This window comes from Protopterus annectens, chromosome 15.part0 (genome assembly GCF_019279795.1).
Source record: "Protopterus annectens isolate FY-2018-M chromosome 15.part0, PAN1.0, whole genome shotgun sequence".
Classification (NCBI taxonomy): Eukaryota; Metazoa; Chordata; order Ceratodontiformes; family Protopteridae; genus Protopterus; species Protopterus annectens.
Genome location: NC_056749.1, coordinates 752,310,820 through 752,329,144, shown reverse-complemented (window position 1 = coordinate 752,329,144; position 18,325 = coordinate 752,310,820). Strand labels below are relative to the sequence as shown.

At 41.6% G+C, this 18,325-nt stretch overlaps 1 protein-coding gene across 1 annotated transcript in view; it reads left to right on the top strand.

Moving 5' to 3' along the window:
- LOC122790047 (membrane transport protein XK-like) overlaps nucleotides 1-17,135 on the top strand; it is a 236,911-nt gene extending 219,776 nt beyond the window's left edge. The window contains exon 4 of the mRNA XM_044057613.1: nucleotides 16,190-17,135. Within this exon, the coding sequence (XP_043913548.1) occupies nucleotides 16,190-16,941 (752 nt within the window). The 3' untranslated portion in view covers nucleotides 16,942-17,135. The remainder of the gene's footprint in view (nucleotides 1-16,189) is intronic.
- The last annotated feature ends 1,190 nt before the right edge of the window (nucleotides 17,136-18,325 follow it).

The window sequence follows — 18,325 nt, the reverse complement described above, 5'->3', positions numbered from 1 at the left end:
AAACCGAATTTTATGTTTGTGAGCTAAAATTCTGAGAGTTATACAAATGAGTAAGTATTCCATTTATGATTATTTCACAGTGTTCTATGTGCCTGTAAATATGCTAATTAATGAGGATTCTAAATAGAGAACATTAAACTGGCAACCAATGTTGCAGCAAGGTTCAGAGGTAGTTACTAGGTATGTGGTCCACTAGACCATTGAAGAGTCTAGTCTAGTTTCCGAATTCCCCCAAAACACTGACTGGTTAAGTGATTTTTTTTTTTCAATGTCACAGAGTAGGCAAATGGAGGCTGAGGGAATCAAACCCTAGACCACAAGCTTAATCATCTGTACTAACTGATTAGCTAGTACATAAAAAGGAGAATGGGTACATCCAGGAGTAAGAAAACCAACTTTACTTAGTCTTTATTTAGTTTTTGTTTGCCGGTTCAGTAGGCTGGTACAGCACCCTATTCAGCCACTGCTTGGGCTTAATGGCAAATGTACAAAATATAAGAGTTTGAGAAAAAAACAGTAAAAGTTACAAAAGCAAAACTGAGGAGTAGGATTAAAACTAAAAACAACAATTACGTTGTCACAGAGCATACTTATGAGACAAACATAATTAAATCATGTAAGAAAATATGAACAATGTATGCATAGGCGAATAAAAATTCAAACATTACTTCTGTACAAGTATAAAAACCTTGGCAGTTTAATGATACCAATTGACCTACTAGTGATTATTGTGTTTAGACTTATAAATCTCTGAAACAAGCACATTTGTATAATGAAAATACATTTAATTTGTACTTTTCATTGTGTTACTGCAATACAATGCTGATTTGCATTTACTGGCTGCTTTTACTTTATGTAGGCTGTGAATATATGAGAAACAACTACTGACAGTTCATACTTTGGGAACATCTGGTATTATTTGGTTGTTTTGACTTGTAGCTAATTGGCGGTTCTTTCACTGAATTTATTGCTATCAAATATGCTGTACCCAGGTAATTGTAAAATCTTACCCTAAGTACGTTTTATGCTTTGCTTCTGTTGCTAAGACACACACGCACCCTGAGGACTGATACTGGTGCAATCACTGAAAGTTAAAATGGTGGCTTTCTTGCATTCCTGACTAATGGTGCATTAAATGGCCAATTGGTTCTTTTGTTGCTACTCCTTTCATAATGTTAAACACATTTCCCTGGTGTGCATTCACCTCCATTATCACATTCATAGCTTCATTGTGTGTATTTGGGGCCCCTTGTAAGTGCTATTAATTGCTTTCCGTAACAACTGTTTTGCTATTGGGGAATAGAGTGTAGATAGTGTCTGCCAAAAACAACACGTTACTGGATTTGTTAGCTGCTTCTGAACTTGTGGTATCGTTGGAATATGTGAACATTATATGATCACACTTTTTCACTGGGGATATTTGGAGAAATTTTGTTTAACATTGGACACGGTTACTGTCCCGCCAGTATTGAGTGGTGAGGATTAGCTTCTTGATGGTCTCCTTTGGCCATAACATTAGTAAGAGTCTGTGAATCTATTTGAGGATCTAGGGAACATCAATCCTAACTGTATGTTTATGCCAACTTAAGCATGCCTGTGACATGTCATTCTGACCTACGTAACAGTACTCTTACTAAGGGCCTCCATTTCTGTAGTCAAACTGTCTACTGCAAGCAAAGTGCATAGTTACGTATTTCATAGAGTACATTTTATAGGTTAGTATTAGGTACATAGGTTGTGAGTGCTTTGCTACAGATTGTTTATCCCCCCCCCCCATTGTATTCATCTCAGTCAATAAGGACAAGACCTTGGGGTTTTGCAAAAGCTTGAAATACAGGCATAGGATCTCCCCCATGATACATATGAGATGTATGCTATGTGCTGTGAAATTTTTAAGAAGCCTGGCCACTGAACTATTAAAGAATGAGAGGACAAACTAATTTTAAAGGGATTTTTACCAGAAGAGGGTCAAAAAAGGAAAGGAGAGATGAAAAGTGAAAGAAAAGGGGCATTTCAAGGAACCCAGACCAACAAAAAAAAAAAAAACCTTTTCTCCCAAAGTTGCCTGGAGTGATTTTTCCCCAGTGAGGCCATTTCATTCACCCCAGGAGGTCAGTCAGGTTTCCCCTACAATCATCTCGCAAGTTGAGTTTTATGTCCTTACTGAGACAATTCCAAGGAGAAGCCTTGGCAGCATTTCCTTGTATCGGGAGCTGTTCTGGTACATACAGTCTCATCCTTATTCAGTGATGTCAGTTAGGTCATCTAGGTTGATAAAGAGACCCTCTGCTGTCATGGATGAGGACTGGATGATCTTGGCCTTGACCAGAGCCCAGATAGAGTTGGGCAATCCAGGGTGGTTAGTGAATGTCCTGATTGCATCACTTTACATGTCCTTCCCTATACTTGGTTTCAGCATAGTGAGTTTCAGAGCCTAAAAAACAGGGTATGCACCATGAGAATGGAGGGCTGCAATGGTTATCCTACTTCACAAGGGTGGACCCTCAACCGACCACAGAAACTACAGACGTGTTAGTCTGACTAGTCTAATATGCAAAGCTGTGGAACAAATTATTATGGAAATCATCAACATTACCTACAGTAAGTGAAATAATTGTTTTTTTAAGTGGTATGAGAATGTCTGCTTATTTTTAAAAGAATACCTGCTTTTTATCTTTTAACTGATTGCTGTGTTAATGATTTACTGAGGCCAACGCTGTCGCTGTTAACGCTCACACCTATAAAGCGTTATACTCGTGGGACCATATCTGAAAGTGCTGTGAATGTTTATTTAGTTAGGATTATCTACTTTCATACTTTTGTTTGTAACTGTTTGCTGTGTTAAATATTTGATTACGATCTATGCTGTCACTGCAAACGCTTATACCTACATAGCGTTGTGCATGCGGGAACGTAACTAGAGGTTTTACTGCTGCAGACACAACTTTACTGTGTTTATTGCCCTGGTACTTTTTAAACGCTCTTCAGACACCAATAGGGAGTTTAGTTGAATAGCGTTCTGTTAATCAATGAAACATAGCTTGATATTCATGCTCGCTTATACAGTTAGCACATTAACACAAATAGGGTGTTTATTTGAATAGCGTTCTGTTAACCTATGAAATGTAGCCTGGATATTCATGCTCGCTTAAACACAGTTAGTGTTGTGCACGTGGAACTGCTATAAGCGGCTCTACTGTCCTGTACTGTTAATACATAATTCTTATACAAAGTCTATTCTGCCACTTATTTTTACTCTAATTCTACCTGTAATGTCAATTTTACTCAGCCTGGATTAGCCTTCTTAACGCTCTACAGATACACACAGGGAATTTTTGTGTATACTCCTAATAACCACTTTTAAAATAGCTTGGATATCCCATTCTCACTTAAACATAGTAAGCGTGGAGTATGTGGGGGCTGCTGTAAGCGGCTCTACTGGCTTGTACTGTTAATTCATTATTTTGGCGCAGAAGTTACTTTTGCTACTGTTTAGCTCTAATTCTCCCTGTAAAGTCATTGTACGGTACCTTGGCACAGCCGCCTACATAACACTCTACAAACACACACAGGGACTTTTGTACAGAATCCTAATAATCGCTTTAATATAGCTTGAATGTTCCATACTTAAACATAGTAAGCGTTGTGCACGTGGGGCTGCTGTAAGCGCCTCCACTCCCTTGTACTGTTAATTCATTCTTATTGGGCAGAGTTAATTTTGCTAATATTTAATTCATTTTTATTGGGGCAGAGTTGATCAGAGGCCTGATCCTGAAAAGTTTTTGTTGATGTACTGTTGATTTAAAAGCTAATGTCAGTGTATTCATTTTTAAAGTAAAAAGCATATGCAGCTCTTTCTTTCCTAGCTATCTGTCTGCGTTTTGTAGAGTTTTTAGAGTCATAGTTGTACCTGATTTATATTGTAATCTTAGGCGTTTATATACAAATAGAGTATTTTGATGTTTTATTGAGGTAATTACATGTAACTGTGTCTGTGATAAGTCTTTACTTGCTCTCTAATTCTAGTATTGTCTGCTTCACCACCTTTGTCTCTCTTCCTACATTTACCAGCCTGTGATCCAGTACATCCCTGTACTAAAACACCAGAATTCACCCTGCTGGACGCCTCTGAAAAATAACCCAAACTAGAAATTTACCTACCAGCTCCCTGAGAGACCATCCTTTGTTAAAAGACAGTGAAAGTATGTGCTGAAACAGCTACTAGAACATTGTACTAATATTAATGTTTAAAAACTCTCCTAGGTTAGGCAAGCTTCCCACTCAGGTTAGCCAGCAGCCAACAACCCCCCATTTATCATTTATTTCTTTAACTAACCTGTTATCCAGCTTGCTCACTCTCTTCTAATAACTAGCCTATCTCCCCCTCTCCCGTAGCCTGCTACCCCCTGTAGGCGAACAATTCACCGCAATAAAGTACTGGCCACTAGGTGGTGCCTTACCATAAGCTTTCTGTATATCTATTCACACAACTATTCTTTACCATACCTCCCTAACCCTGTTTTTCAGCTTTTACTTTTCACAGACTTACTCTTCACCTTCTCACCCTTGTCCTAAGGTATCTTTAATCACATTCTACTCCTCTGACATCCTAACTTTCTTCTTACTACCCTCCCAACTTACCTTTACATTCTCTCACTTTCAGACTTACCTGCAGAATTCTCCCACTTTACAGATTGTCATCCTTGATAGTCCACTCTCTTGTCTCTACCCACTTGGTTCGCCCTTCGGGCTCACTCCGCTCCCCTACCCTGCCCCCAATTCTCACCCGCCCCCAGTGGTCCTAGATTTATTCCTCTAAAGACACACCCCCATTACACCAACTCCAATCATACAAATTACATCATTACCACACCCAGCCCCAATTCTCACAACACACCCACTGATACCTTACCTTTTATCCCCCCTTGTAAATACACACCACCTACTGACACTCCTCCTAACCCCCCCTATAAAACCTACTTCAACTTTAATTCCCACCTCACTATCCAATATTATGTCTAAATCAATCATGTCATACCAATTACAACTATTAATATTGGTCTCACTCTTACCTGCTCTAACCACTACCTATCTCTTAACCTCCTATGAAAAACCTCTTTACTCTACCCATCTCTACCCTTCCAAGCACACTTCAACACCAACACTAGCTATCTCTCCAAACATTCTAAATTTCATTTGCAAACCCAGCTACCTACTACCTAAATATCACAGACTAGTACACATTAAGTATAGCAACCTAAAAACTAAAAAATCATTTGACTACTATTGTAAGCCTCTCCACCCTAAACACTTTACAATCCTGCACTCCTTAATAGATGGGGAACATTCATCCTAACCCTGGTCCAAACTCTACCCTTACCACTGCAAACTGGAACCAATACAAAACTAGTACCCTACCTCCTACCAAACTGTCCAATTCACTCTCTATTGCTTATCTTAATATATGCAGTATTTGCAATACAATCGCTCAAGTTCATGCCCTCCTAGATGTCCACCTATTTGACATCCTATGTTTATCAGAAACATGGCTAAAACCTACTATAAAAGACAATGAAATCACCCCTCCAGGTTACAACATAATTTGACTAGACCGCACAACCAAAGAAGGTGGAGGGGTAGCAATTGTCTACAAAGCAGAACTACAAGTTAGCACTGTAAATCTTAACCAACCTTTAGATAATAATGCCGAAATAATTATCTCTAAATTCCAGCTTAACACACATAAAGCCATAAATATCATCTGCGCATATCTTCCCCCAGGAAATAACATTAGCTTACTCGAATGTATTCTCAATTGGCTTTCTTCTAATCTCCCACAAGAAACCCTAGTCCTAGGGGACTTTAGTACAGATGGGAATTCATGTAGCAGTACAAACCCCACCACCCATATTAACCTTTATGATTTCTCACAAACTATAAACTCCCCTACCAGAACTAATAGACTTAACAATAAAGAATAGTACCTTGGATTGGACACTAACTAATAGTCCTCATCAAGCTTACACAACAGGAACTCTTCCAGACGTCCTAAGTGACCATTTGCTAATATACATTATCAGACATAAAACCAACCTAACTTTCCATAACACTTTCAGAACAGTACGCACCAAAAAGCATTTTAACCCTGAGCTGTTCCAAACAGAACTTAAACAATGTAATTAGACACCATTAAAATCTCTCCCTATAAATACAGCAGTTGAATACTTTACTTCCACATTCTTAAAGATCCTGGACCATCACACCCCAACACGTTCTACTAGAAATAAAGCTAAAGCAGCCCCTTGGCTCTCTAATAATACTAGGCAACTAATCCTTCGCAGAAACAACTCCTGGGCAAAATGGCGTACTACTAAGAATCCTAGAGATCACCAAACCTTTGGGCAACACAGAAATAATACAAAAAAAGCCATCTTAACTATTACCTCCAATTACAACAATCCTCCCTCAAGGAACCACAAAAAATTTGGACTAGTGTTAACAAACTTCTATACCCAGGCCAAACTATCACCCCCAAATCACTAGGCTCTAACCCTGAGAATCCACCACAAACAACCAATGCCTTTAATTCTTTCTTCACTGATACTATCCAAACTCTTGCTAGCCATCTATCTCCCGACACCTCTAATCTGCCTATTCCCACTACCAACCCACCCCCATTATTTCATTTACAACCAGTGTCCACATCCTATATCTGCTCCCTTATCCAAAAACTATAACCAACCACCCCTTCAGCTGACAAACTCCCAGCAGAATTCCTACAAAAAGGAGCTAAAGCCATTGCCTATCCCATCTCCATTCTGATAAACAGAACTATAAATGAGGGCACTATCCCATCTATCTGGAAAATTTCTCATATCATCCCACTACTTAAAGGTGGGAACTCCAATGACTTTTCTAACTTTCGTCCCATAGTTCTACTATCCCCACTTGCAAAAATAATGGAAAAGTGCATTCACAAACAACTTCTTAACCACCTTCTCCATCACAACCTAATAGCCAACTGTCAACATGGATTAAGACCTTTCCACAGTACCACCACTGCCCTGCTATCCTTCACAAACTGTATCAACAAAAACCGCAACAAAAATATTCTTTCCTCTGCAGTCTTTGTTGATTTAGCTAAAGCTTTTGACATGGTTAATCACCAACTCCTTCTACACATACTGAAATCCCTTTCACCCGACCCTCTATCTATGAATTGCTTTACATCTTACCTTGAAAACCGACAGCGGGCTGTACTCTGGCAAAATAAACTATCTAATCACCTTCCTATCTCCCTAGATGTTCCACAGGACTCCATATTAGGTCCACTCCTGTTTTCCATTTATATCAATGACCTTCATTTAGTCATTCCACTCTCTACCTGCATTCAATATGCAGATGACTCTACTATAATTTGTTCAGCCACTTTCCAAGCCGAACTTTAGTCTCTTACCCAGAAAGCTTTCAATACTGTAGAACAATGGTTCTCTAACTGCTGCCTCCTCCTAAACCCCAAAGAAACTAAACTGTTACTCTTCACACCAACACAAAAGTCCACTCCTTTACATTTCACTCTCACATCCAATAATGGTACTCTTATTTCTCCTGACCCAACCACCAAACTCTTAGGAATTACAATTGACAACAGCCTCAACTTTGATACTCACATTAATACCACAATAAAATTAGTTAACAGAAAACTAGGATCCCTCTATAGAATCGAACCCTTTCTTACACCAGTAGCAAGGGCCGCTATAGCCAGAACTCACTTAATCTCAACCCTACTCTATGCTTCTCCTATATACATCAACGTCTCTAAAAATAACCTCAACAAACTAGCTACATCCTATAACAATATTGCTAGATTTGCTACAGGCTCTCCTTTCAGAACTCATCACTGTCTGAATCTAAAACAACTAGGCTGGCTAGAATTTCTTCCAGCTTCAATTCCACCAACTTACAATAGCCCATGAGACACTGTATCAACCCAGCAACACTCCAATACTCTCTAGCCTCATTACACCTTATAATAATCTCAAGAATCTACGCTCCTCAAACAAAATGTTGATTAATACTACCAAATCAAAAAACTCAGCAGGTGACTCCTTGTTCTCTAATGCTGTCTGAAAATTATGGAATCAACTATCGCCTGACCTGACATCTCAGACCTCTCTCTCACTTTTTAAAAGGAATCTAAAACTATTTCTCAATAAACACTGGTTATGCTCCTGCACCAACCCTGACTAACTTTTTTCCTTTACTCTAATTTTCATCCTACATCCTTTACAATCCTTCCTCTCTATGTTTCAATATACTATGTTTTGCATACAAATCTATGTTTACATGTATATTGTACCTTCTTTAGTATATTACCCTTTACAGAGTTTTGATTATTATTTACATTGAGTAGTATAATTATGTTCATCTCAAAAAAAAAAAAAAAAACATGTTTTTTGTAATGTTTTTATGTAACAATTGCTGTTTTTACATTGATGTCCTTCAAGAATGTAACTGCAGTCATAACATGTGGGTTGTCCTGCCTCAGGCAGCCCTCGGTCGGCCGGATTCCAAAGTCTGGGTCCGACGTCGGCTGATGTCGCATTTCTCTCCGACGTCAGAGCGGCTGGAGTATATAAGCATCAGCCGACGCCATTTTCTTCAGTCTTTCTTGCCGCACGGTGCCCGAAGCAGAAGCAGTTCGCAAGTTCCGGTCGGTCAGCTCCTGTATTCTACGATGCGAAGTCATCAAAAAGCTAAGTACCCGTTGGGGACCTTTTCTTGCCTCAGCCGATGTCAGAAATTACTGAAAAGTTAACAATTGTCTTTTTTGTGGTAAACAAATACCTCATAAGGATTTCCACTCTTACTGCCTCCCTTGCCTGGGCCCAGACCACGACGTCTCGGCCTGTGTAGCCTGTGCTCGCTTCAACAAGCGCACTCTCAGGCGCCGGGCGGAGTTCGCTGAAGATATTTTCGGCGATAAATTTGCTTACACCATGCCGTCGGATCTTCCGACATCGCAAACTCACAAAAAGCGAAAAGACCGGGACCGACATCCTCGGCCCGCGTCTACCACCGACTCCACGCCAAAACCTAGCACGAGTGCTCCGGTTCCCTCTGAGACGGTCTCTCCACCGCTCCGAACCGAAGACACCACATTACCGACGACTCCGACTCCAGACATTACTCCGATGCCAGTTATAGACTTTCCTCCGGGTACCGAAACCGAGGAAATGCCCGAGACCATTGCTGTAGACAAGGTCACTCCTGCACGTGGAGCTGCCAGGCCTCCTATGGCCATGTCTATTAAGGCCTACACTAGGGCTAAGGCAGCCAGCAAAACAAAGCATATTACTTCTAAATCCTTACCTCAGCCGACTCCGGAGACACAAATTATGTCCATGGCTGCTGATTTAATTTCCATGATTAGAGGTTCACAGGCCCATCCTGAGAGAGCATCCCAGCCTCCTCCTGATAATAGGCCCCGGGTGGAACCCTCTGACCCTACTCCTTCAGATGAAGACTCTGAGGGCTCTGTCCACTCTGATAGCCAGGAAGAGCTCTTCCAGACCTATGAGGACTCGGATGCAGAAGATTCCATCCCTTCGGCCTCCCCTCCTGAGGATATTTCTTTTGGGGAAGTTCTGCACACCATGAGGGAACATTTCAAGTGGCAGGGTCAGGAATATTCTGATTCTAGGAAATGCCTTAGGACTTTCCTTAAGAAGCCTCAGCACAGGCCCTTAGCTATTCCTCCTGTACTTGATGTTCTGGATGATTTGTATTCTGACTCTAGTGCTACCCCTGATTCTCTTCCTCCTGCTCCAGCCAAGCCAGACAGGTATTACAGGGTCCCAGAAACTCATTCCCATATATTCAGGGCCCATACTGCTGATTTGGAAACTATTTCACAGGGGCCAAAAGGAGTTTCAGCCTCCACCTCAAAAAATCCTTTGCCCTCCCGCAGGGAAGCAAGGTCATTAGAGAGATGGGGCAAAAAGGTTTACACATCCACTACCTTATCTATGAGAGCTTTAAATTGCCTTTTTCATATGTTCCAATATCAGGATTATCTCTTAGAAGATTTACAAAAAACATTAGCTTCTCCTGATCCTTTAGACAGGAAGACTTCGCAGGAAGCTGTACATAACACTCAGCAAGTAAGCAATCACTTCCTGCAGTGTGGATATGATGCACTGGAAGCTTCATGTAGGGCAGCTATGACAGGGGCAGTGATTCGTAGACATGCTTGGTTAAAAGATCAACCTCTACCAGATCATGTAAAAGCAAAACTTCTGGATGCTCCTCTGGAAAAGAACAAGCTCTTTGGTGCAAATGCTAAGGATGTGTTAAAGACCATCGAAGAAAAAGCAAAATCAGTTCAGACTGTGAAAGATTTCCTCCAGGTTCAACCCCCCAGATTCAGTAGGAATTGGCCTTCAAAAAACTGGTCCTTTCCTAATCCAGAAAAGTTTCAAAGGGGTAAGAACAGACGTGGCCGAGGAAGAGGCCAATACAGAGGCCCTTACAGGGGACGACAATGGCAGCCAGGAAACCAAAGAAGTGACGCAGGGGTTTCACCTGCCCAACAACCACAAACTCAATGACTTTCCTCTACTACCGCCTACCAGGGAACAACTAGAAGCTCCCATGGGTGGGAAATTATCTCTGTTGCAGAAAACTGGCACAGACTGACAAAGGACAAATGGATTTTGGACATTATAGACCGAGGGTACAGGTTTCATTTTCATACCTTACCAAGAAAACAAGGCATGCCAAACCTACCACAAAATCAAAGGGCAGAGGCTATCAAGCAAATCACTCTGCTGACTCGAATGAAAGCAATAGAAAGAGTTCCACAACAAGAACAAGAACAGGGGTTTTACTCAAGACTGTTCCTTCTTCCAAGAAAAGAATCTCAATGGAGACCAATACTGGACTTGTCCGCATTAAACACCTTTCTCATAGTACCAAAGTTCAAAATGCTGACTCTACAGCAACTCCTTCCCATGCTGGGCAAGGAGTCGTGGCTGATTACTCTGGACCTCAAGGAGGCATACCTGCATGTCCCTATCAGACACAGCTGCAGAAGATACCTCAGATTTCTTGCAGGACCAGAGCATTATCAATTCTCAGCATTGCCATTTGGCTTATCTACTGCGCCCAGAGTATTTACAAAATGCCTGGCTTCAGTAATTGCTCATTGCAGGCTCCAGGGTATACAAATCTACCCGTACCTGGACGACTGCCTCATACAAGCGGACGACAAATTGATGTTGACAAAAAACCTGGATTATGTCATACGATTACTTCAAGCTCTGGGATACACAGTCAACTTCCAAAAGTCAAGACTGCAGCCATCCCAGCAAATAATCTTCTTAGGAGCCAAACTAGACACAGCCTCTCAGATGGCTTACCTGACAGAAGACAAGCAAGAGAAGTTAACTCATTACTTCAAAGGTTTAGCAAAACTCTCCCAGATGACTGCAAGGAGATTCCTACAGGCCCTGGGTTACATGGCATCCTGCATTCTACTGGTTCCATTAGCAAAACTACACATGAGAAAGCTTCAATGGTACCTAAAAAGCATTTGGTCTCAACACAGCAACAACTTGGAGACAATTATACCACTCATTCCATGCCTACAAAAGGAATTCCTATGGTGGGCCTCGGTGAGCCAGGAAAACATAGGTATGTCATTCAAAAAACCACAGATAACACAGACCATGACTACAGACGCCTCAGACCTTGGATGGGGGGGGCGCACATGGAAGGCAGGTGTATACAAGGACAATGGTCTCCAAAGGAAACACATCTGCATATAAACCAAAAGGAAATGCTGGCAGTAATGCATGCCATCGAGGCTTTTCAACACCAACTCCAGCAAGGCCATTTAATGATACGGACAGACAACACCACTGTGATGTGGTACATAAACAAGCAGGGGGGCACCCACTCTTACCCCCTTTGCAGACTGACAATGCAGCTTTGGGAGAAATCACTGAGCCTAAACATCCAGTTACAATCCCAGTTTGTTCCAGGAAAAGACAATGTGTTGGCGGACAGCCTAAGCAGGAATTTCACAGATCCACACGAGTGGAGGTTACATCTGAAGGCCTTCAGACAACTCACTTAAACATGGGGCAAGCCAGAAGTGGACCTATTTGCCTCTCACCTCAACCATCTTCTACCAAAATTTTGCACAAGGATATACCATCCAAAAGCTTGGAAAATAGATGCCCTCATTCAACTGGAACTCCCTAGCAATCTATGCATTCCCACCTCTGCCACTGATGACCTCAGTATTACTAAAGATCAAAGCAGAGAAGCCCAAGGGAATCCTAATAGCTCTGGATTGGCCAAGACAACACTGGTACCCACTACTATGGAGCATATGTTACACCAGGAGGTGGGCCCTCCCTCAGTGGCCTCTACTTTTGACTCAACACAATTTCGAAACACTGCATCCAAACCTTCAGACACTGCAGCTAACAGCCTGGGAGATCCAATAAATAACTTCAGCTTATCTCTCTCCAAGGAAGTTCAGTGGATACTAACAGAGGCTCGAAGACCATCCACCAGAAAGGTTTACTTAGCAAAGTGGAAAAGATTCAGCAATTGGAATACCAGCAAGGGACATGATGCATCATTGCTGAACATCCCACTTATCTTGGAATATTTGGCAGATATGTTAAAGAACGGCCTCTCATATTCTTCCATAAAGATACATGCATCTGCTATTTCAGCTAGATACAACACTGATCTTCCTGTTTTCTCTCACCCCTTACTAAGACAATTCCTCAGGGGAATCAAGAACATTAAGCCACCACGAAAGGCCCCAGTGCCAGCCTGGGACCTCAATTTTGTCTTAGAAAAACTGACTCTACCTCCTTTTGAGCCAGCAGCTTCAGTTGACTTGCAATTTCTCTCATGGAAGACAGCTTTCCTGTTGGCAATTACCTCAGCAAGAAGGGTTTCGGAGCTACAGGCCCTAATGGCAATACCACCCTTTATTATTTTCCACAGAGACAGGGTTTCATTGAGGACCAACCCTACTTTTATGCCAAAGGTGGTATCTAGGGTTTCTCTAAATCAAGCCATTCATCTGCCTGCTTTCTTCCCCAATCCTGAGAATAAGGGGGAAAGACTTTTGCATACCTTGGACATTCACAGACAACTTCGGTACTACCTGGACAGAACCAAGGCCAGTAGGAAGTCTGAACAACTTTTTGTAGCTTATGCCCCTGCAGTCCAAGGAAAAGCAATTTCAAAACAGACTATTTCTAAATGGATTGGACATTGCATCAGATTCTGTTATTCCTTTCTTGGAAAGACTGTTCCAGCCAATGTCAGACCACATTCCACCAGAGCTACAGCCACCTATACAGCCTTTTTAAGAGGGGTGCCTACCAAGGACATTCTAGAAGCTGCTACATGGAGCTCCGTGCATACATTCTCCAAACACTACAATCTCCCTCTATATTCCAGATCCAGAGCAGGCTTTGCTTCGGCAGTCCTGCAGGGTTTGATTGCCACACCATCTCTTTCCTAGAGCATACCTCCTCCCCCAGCTAAGCTATGGTATTCTACCCACATGTTATGACTGCAGTTGCATTCTTGAAGGACATAGTACAGTTTTGTACCTACCATAAATGTAGATGTCCGATAGACATGCAACTGCAGTCGGATTTTCCCTCCCTCCATACCCCTCTATGCCTAGGGTCCACTCCTATCCCTGTTACTCTTAGCTGGGGATATCTGTTATGGTGTATTTGTTTTATTGCTCATTTATTTGTTTGGAATCCTGTTTTTGTCTTCCAATTTGATTACAGCCTTCCTTGGAGGGCACCTGGCATCTGGGGCAAGAAACACTGAAGAAAATGGCGTCGGCTGATGCTTATATACTCCAGCCGCTCTGACGTCGGAGAGAAATGCGACATCAGCTGACGTCGGACCCAGACTTTGGAATCCGGCCGACCGAGGGCTGCCTGAGGCAGGACAACCCACAGTTGCATGTCTATCGGACATCTACATTTATGGTAGGTACAAAACTGTACTTTTCTGTCATAACCTCTATTAATTTTGTATGTTTTCCTGGAGCTTTTCTCCCCGGGCCTCTACTGAAAATGGACATGTATCCAGTTAGACTAGCCCGGTCAACAAATGTAAAATAAAAAAAAAATAATAAAATAAATAAAGACTGGCAACCTTCAGACAGACACTGGACCCAACCCAGGGCAATGGATGAGGGGAAAATGGTGCAAACCACATAGCTAGACCTGGCTAAGGTGTTCAGTACAATACAATAGTGTACTCTGGTATAGTTGAAAAATTCACCAGACTGGGCATAAATCACTGTATAACCAGCTGACTCACAGACATGACCCAGGAAGTCAGGAATGGTGATACCATTGCCTCTAAGACCAGTCACCACTGGGGTACCTCAGGGCTCTTTACTGAGACTGTTTCTATTTGGTATCTTTTTCAAGAGGTAAAGGTTAATGTCAGGTTCACAGGTGACTGCAAATTGGGAGTTATCGTAGATTCCCCCATGACACAAACATCTTATAAGAAAGTCTAACACAGACGAATGTCTGGTGCCAAAGTCATGGACTAAAACCCAGTGCCAAGAAATACATTATAGTGCCTTTTGGAAAAACTGTCTCCTGGCTAATTATTCCATTGATAAGTCACCCCTAAGAGTTGACCCAGTAGCCAGTAGATGGGAAATCGGAAATTCACCCCAGGTCTGGCCCCCATGTCTCTGACATGGGTCCTGTCTGTCTGATAGTCAGAGGCAGACAGTAGTGCCCAAACTAATAAACTCCCACCACATAACCTCTGTAAATCTCCTAACTAACATACTAATACCTAATAGCCTGTGACACATATGGATACGACCAGGTTGAATTGCACAGCTAGGCTTATAAAGGCCCTGGTGGTCATTAACTTTGTATATAACTATGAGCTTATAGTGCTGCAGTGATCCTTCTCCCTTTGGTGCCAACACCTTAATATATACATACACCACAGGGAATGAACTTTTGTGTTTCTTGAAGTTTTACTAGTGAAAATGTAGTGAGGTACAAAGCATTGTTAGTCTTTTTCTCAGGTTTAATCGAAAGTGCTTTGTCTGACTGTACACAAAATGACTGCTCCATTTTTATTTGAAGTGTACTGACCAGGATTGTTATACTAAGCTGGCACTTGTTTCCTGACATAATCTGAAAGAAGGAGAAAGGATTTAAGATGAAGACAAACTGCAACAGATCATAATGTAATTTAGACTTTAGTAGGAAAGTGGTGTTCTTAGGATATAATGAAGGCAAAAGGTGCAACATATCATAATAAAGTCATCAGTGAATGTGTTGTGTAGTATTTAGTAGGAGAATGCACTCTGAGGATGTAATTAAGTCAGGTAATGTTGTGAAAGAAAACTGTCATAGTTTTCAGCAATTTCTCTCTAAAATCAGGGACAAAGCCATAACCCACATAGAAAAGTCCAGGATCAGAAACATTTCAGAGGTATGGTGAAAATGATGTGAACACATAAATACGGGGAATCCTGAAAGAGCGGAATATCCGGGAGTGCATGAAGAGTCAGGAAGTGTTGTGGGTCATTGGAACAAGACTGTTTTTCATCAATAAATGTCCAAAACAAACAAGGGAAGTTCCACATAGCAGGAGTTTTTGTCTTCAGACATGGGAGCTTATATGTATACAAGTGACTTGCATCACAGTCGTTGAGTATGCAAGTAGGAGTTCTGAGGTTCAAACCAAAGTCTGCATGGTATAACTGATTTAATCACTAAAATATAATGCCAGCGCCAGTAAACCAAATAAACAGGTTCATGAAAAGATGCAAGGGCCACGTACATTGTGTTTATGAGGTAAAATAGGCAGCATCCAATGTTCAGGTTATAGGGAAACTGCCTCTTTGCCTGTGATAGGCATCCATCTACAAAATAAAGTATAAAATAGAGGTACTTAATCAATGAGAAAAGAAGGAAGAGAGAAAAGAAATGAGAAGCAGAAACAAGTAAGAAAGTGACGAGAAAGAGTGTATTTTTATAATTAAATATGTAAAGTATTACCACCACCAAAATGTTTAATAACATGTCCTTCACTAGTCATGCATTTGCATAAATTCTCCAGTTTATGCTCCTTTTCTTTCTTTTCTCTACAGGGGTTCTGATGGGGATCTGCTTAGCATCTGTCACCTATGGTGCCCTCATCTGTAACGTCTTGGCCATACAGATCAAGTACGATGATTATAGAATACGAATGAAGCCATTGGCAGTCATCTGCATTGTTTTGTGGCGGGTCTTTGAAATTGCAACCCGGGTTATTGTCTTGGTACTCTTCTGTACTGCCCTTAAGTACTGGATCTGCATTGTTGCCCTCACTAATATTTTTACTGTGTTCTTTTATCCATGGATCCAGTTCTGGAGGTCCAAAACATCACTGCCAGAAAATATTGAAAAGAACTTTAGTAAATTTGGCACTGTGGTGGTTCTGTGTCTAGTCACATTTCTGTATGCTGGCATCAACATGTTCTGCTGGTCTGCCGTTCATCTGAACCTTGGTGACCGTGATTTAATCGACAAGTCTATGAACTGGTGTCACCTGTCAGTACATTATGCTGTACGTTTACTGGAGAACACATTGCTCCTGTTGCTGTGGTACTTTCACAAAACTGATTTCTATGAGTACATTTGTACACCATTCTTAGTTGTTCAGCTGCTCATCTGTTATTGCTTTGGCATATTTTTCATGTTAGTGTTTTATCAGTACTGTCATCCCTGCCGAAAACTCTTCTCACACAACTTCGCAGACTGGTTGCACTGTATATGCTGTGAGCGAACAAACCAACAAAGAATGAAGTCTCGTAATTTCAGCAAGGGTGGAAGGCCTATTGATGCCACCCTACCTATCTAAAGACAACAAAAGCCTTTGCAGAACTGGTGTACTTTCTAAAGCTACGCAATTGAATGAATGGAAGTCATGCAATTGTTGGATTACAGAATTAATTTATGAATGCTTCTGTAAAGAATGGTATTTATGTGTATTACAGGCATAACTATGGATTTGTGCTGCTTGAAATGCCATGAATAAACTTATTCAGATAGGAAGTCATGCAGACCTGATGCCACCGTACACCCATGTGATAAATAATTGAAGGCAGTTGCTATGCTGTATTGCTGCAGAAATGCTGCTGTCATTACTGTTTTGTACACAGATATGTTTTCCTAATGTTATAGTTTTCCAAATGCTAACATTTTAGATGAATGGAGTAAACAAGAAAAAAAGAAGACTCATAACCATGTTTGTACTTAGCCAATGGAACAAAATTAAAGATAAGAGATTCAGGCAGGAAACTACACAAGATCATTTGGAATGTTTTGATATACTTAGAGCTTTATAGTCTTCAGATACCGCTTCTGAAGTGGGTCCATCAACTGAGGTTGTCCACCTCTGAGCAATTGCATCTTTGGAAACCATACCTGCTGTTACCTACACTGATACCCCTGTACCTGAAATAGGGATTGTATCCCCCCTACTGTTCATGCTGGTGCCTCTGGATCTGAGCTAAGTGTGTTTTCCCCACATCCATGCTGTTGCTCCTGTCTCACAGTTAAGGGGTGTATACTCAGCATTGTCCATGCTGGTGTATCTGTCTCACAGTTAAGGGGTGTATACTCAGCGTTGTCCATGCTGGTGTATCTGTCTCACAGTTAAGGGGTGTATACTCAGCGTTGTCCATGCTGGTGTATCTGTCTCACAGTTGAGGGGTGTATACTCAGCGTTGTCCATGCTGGTGTATCTGTCTCACAGTTAAGGGGTGTATACTCAGCGTTGCCCATGCTGGTGTATCTGTCTCACATTTAAGGGGTGTATACTCAGCGTTGTCCATGCTGGTGTATCTGTCTCACAGTTAAGGGGTTGTATACTCAGCGTTGTCCATGCTGGTGTATCTGTCTCACAGTTAAGGGGTGTATACTCAGCGTTGTCCTTGCTGGTGTATCTGTCTCACAGTTAAGGGGTGTATACTCAGCGTTGTCCATATTGGTGTATCTGTCTCACAGTTAAGGGGTGTATACTCAGCGTTGTCCACGCTGGTGTATCTGTCTCACAGTTAAGGGGTGTATACTCAGCGTTGTCCATGCTGGTGTATCTGTCTCACAGTTAAGGGGTGTATACTCAGCGTTGTCCATGCTGGTGTATCTGTCTCACAGTTAAGGGGTGTATACTCAGCATTGTCCATGCTGGTGTATCTGTCTCACAGTTAAGGGGTGTATACTCAGCGTTGTCCATGCTGGTG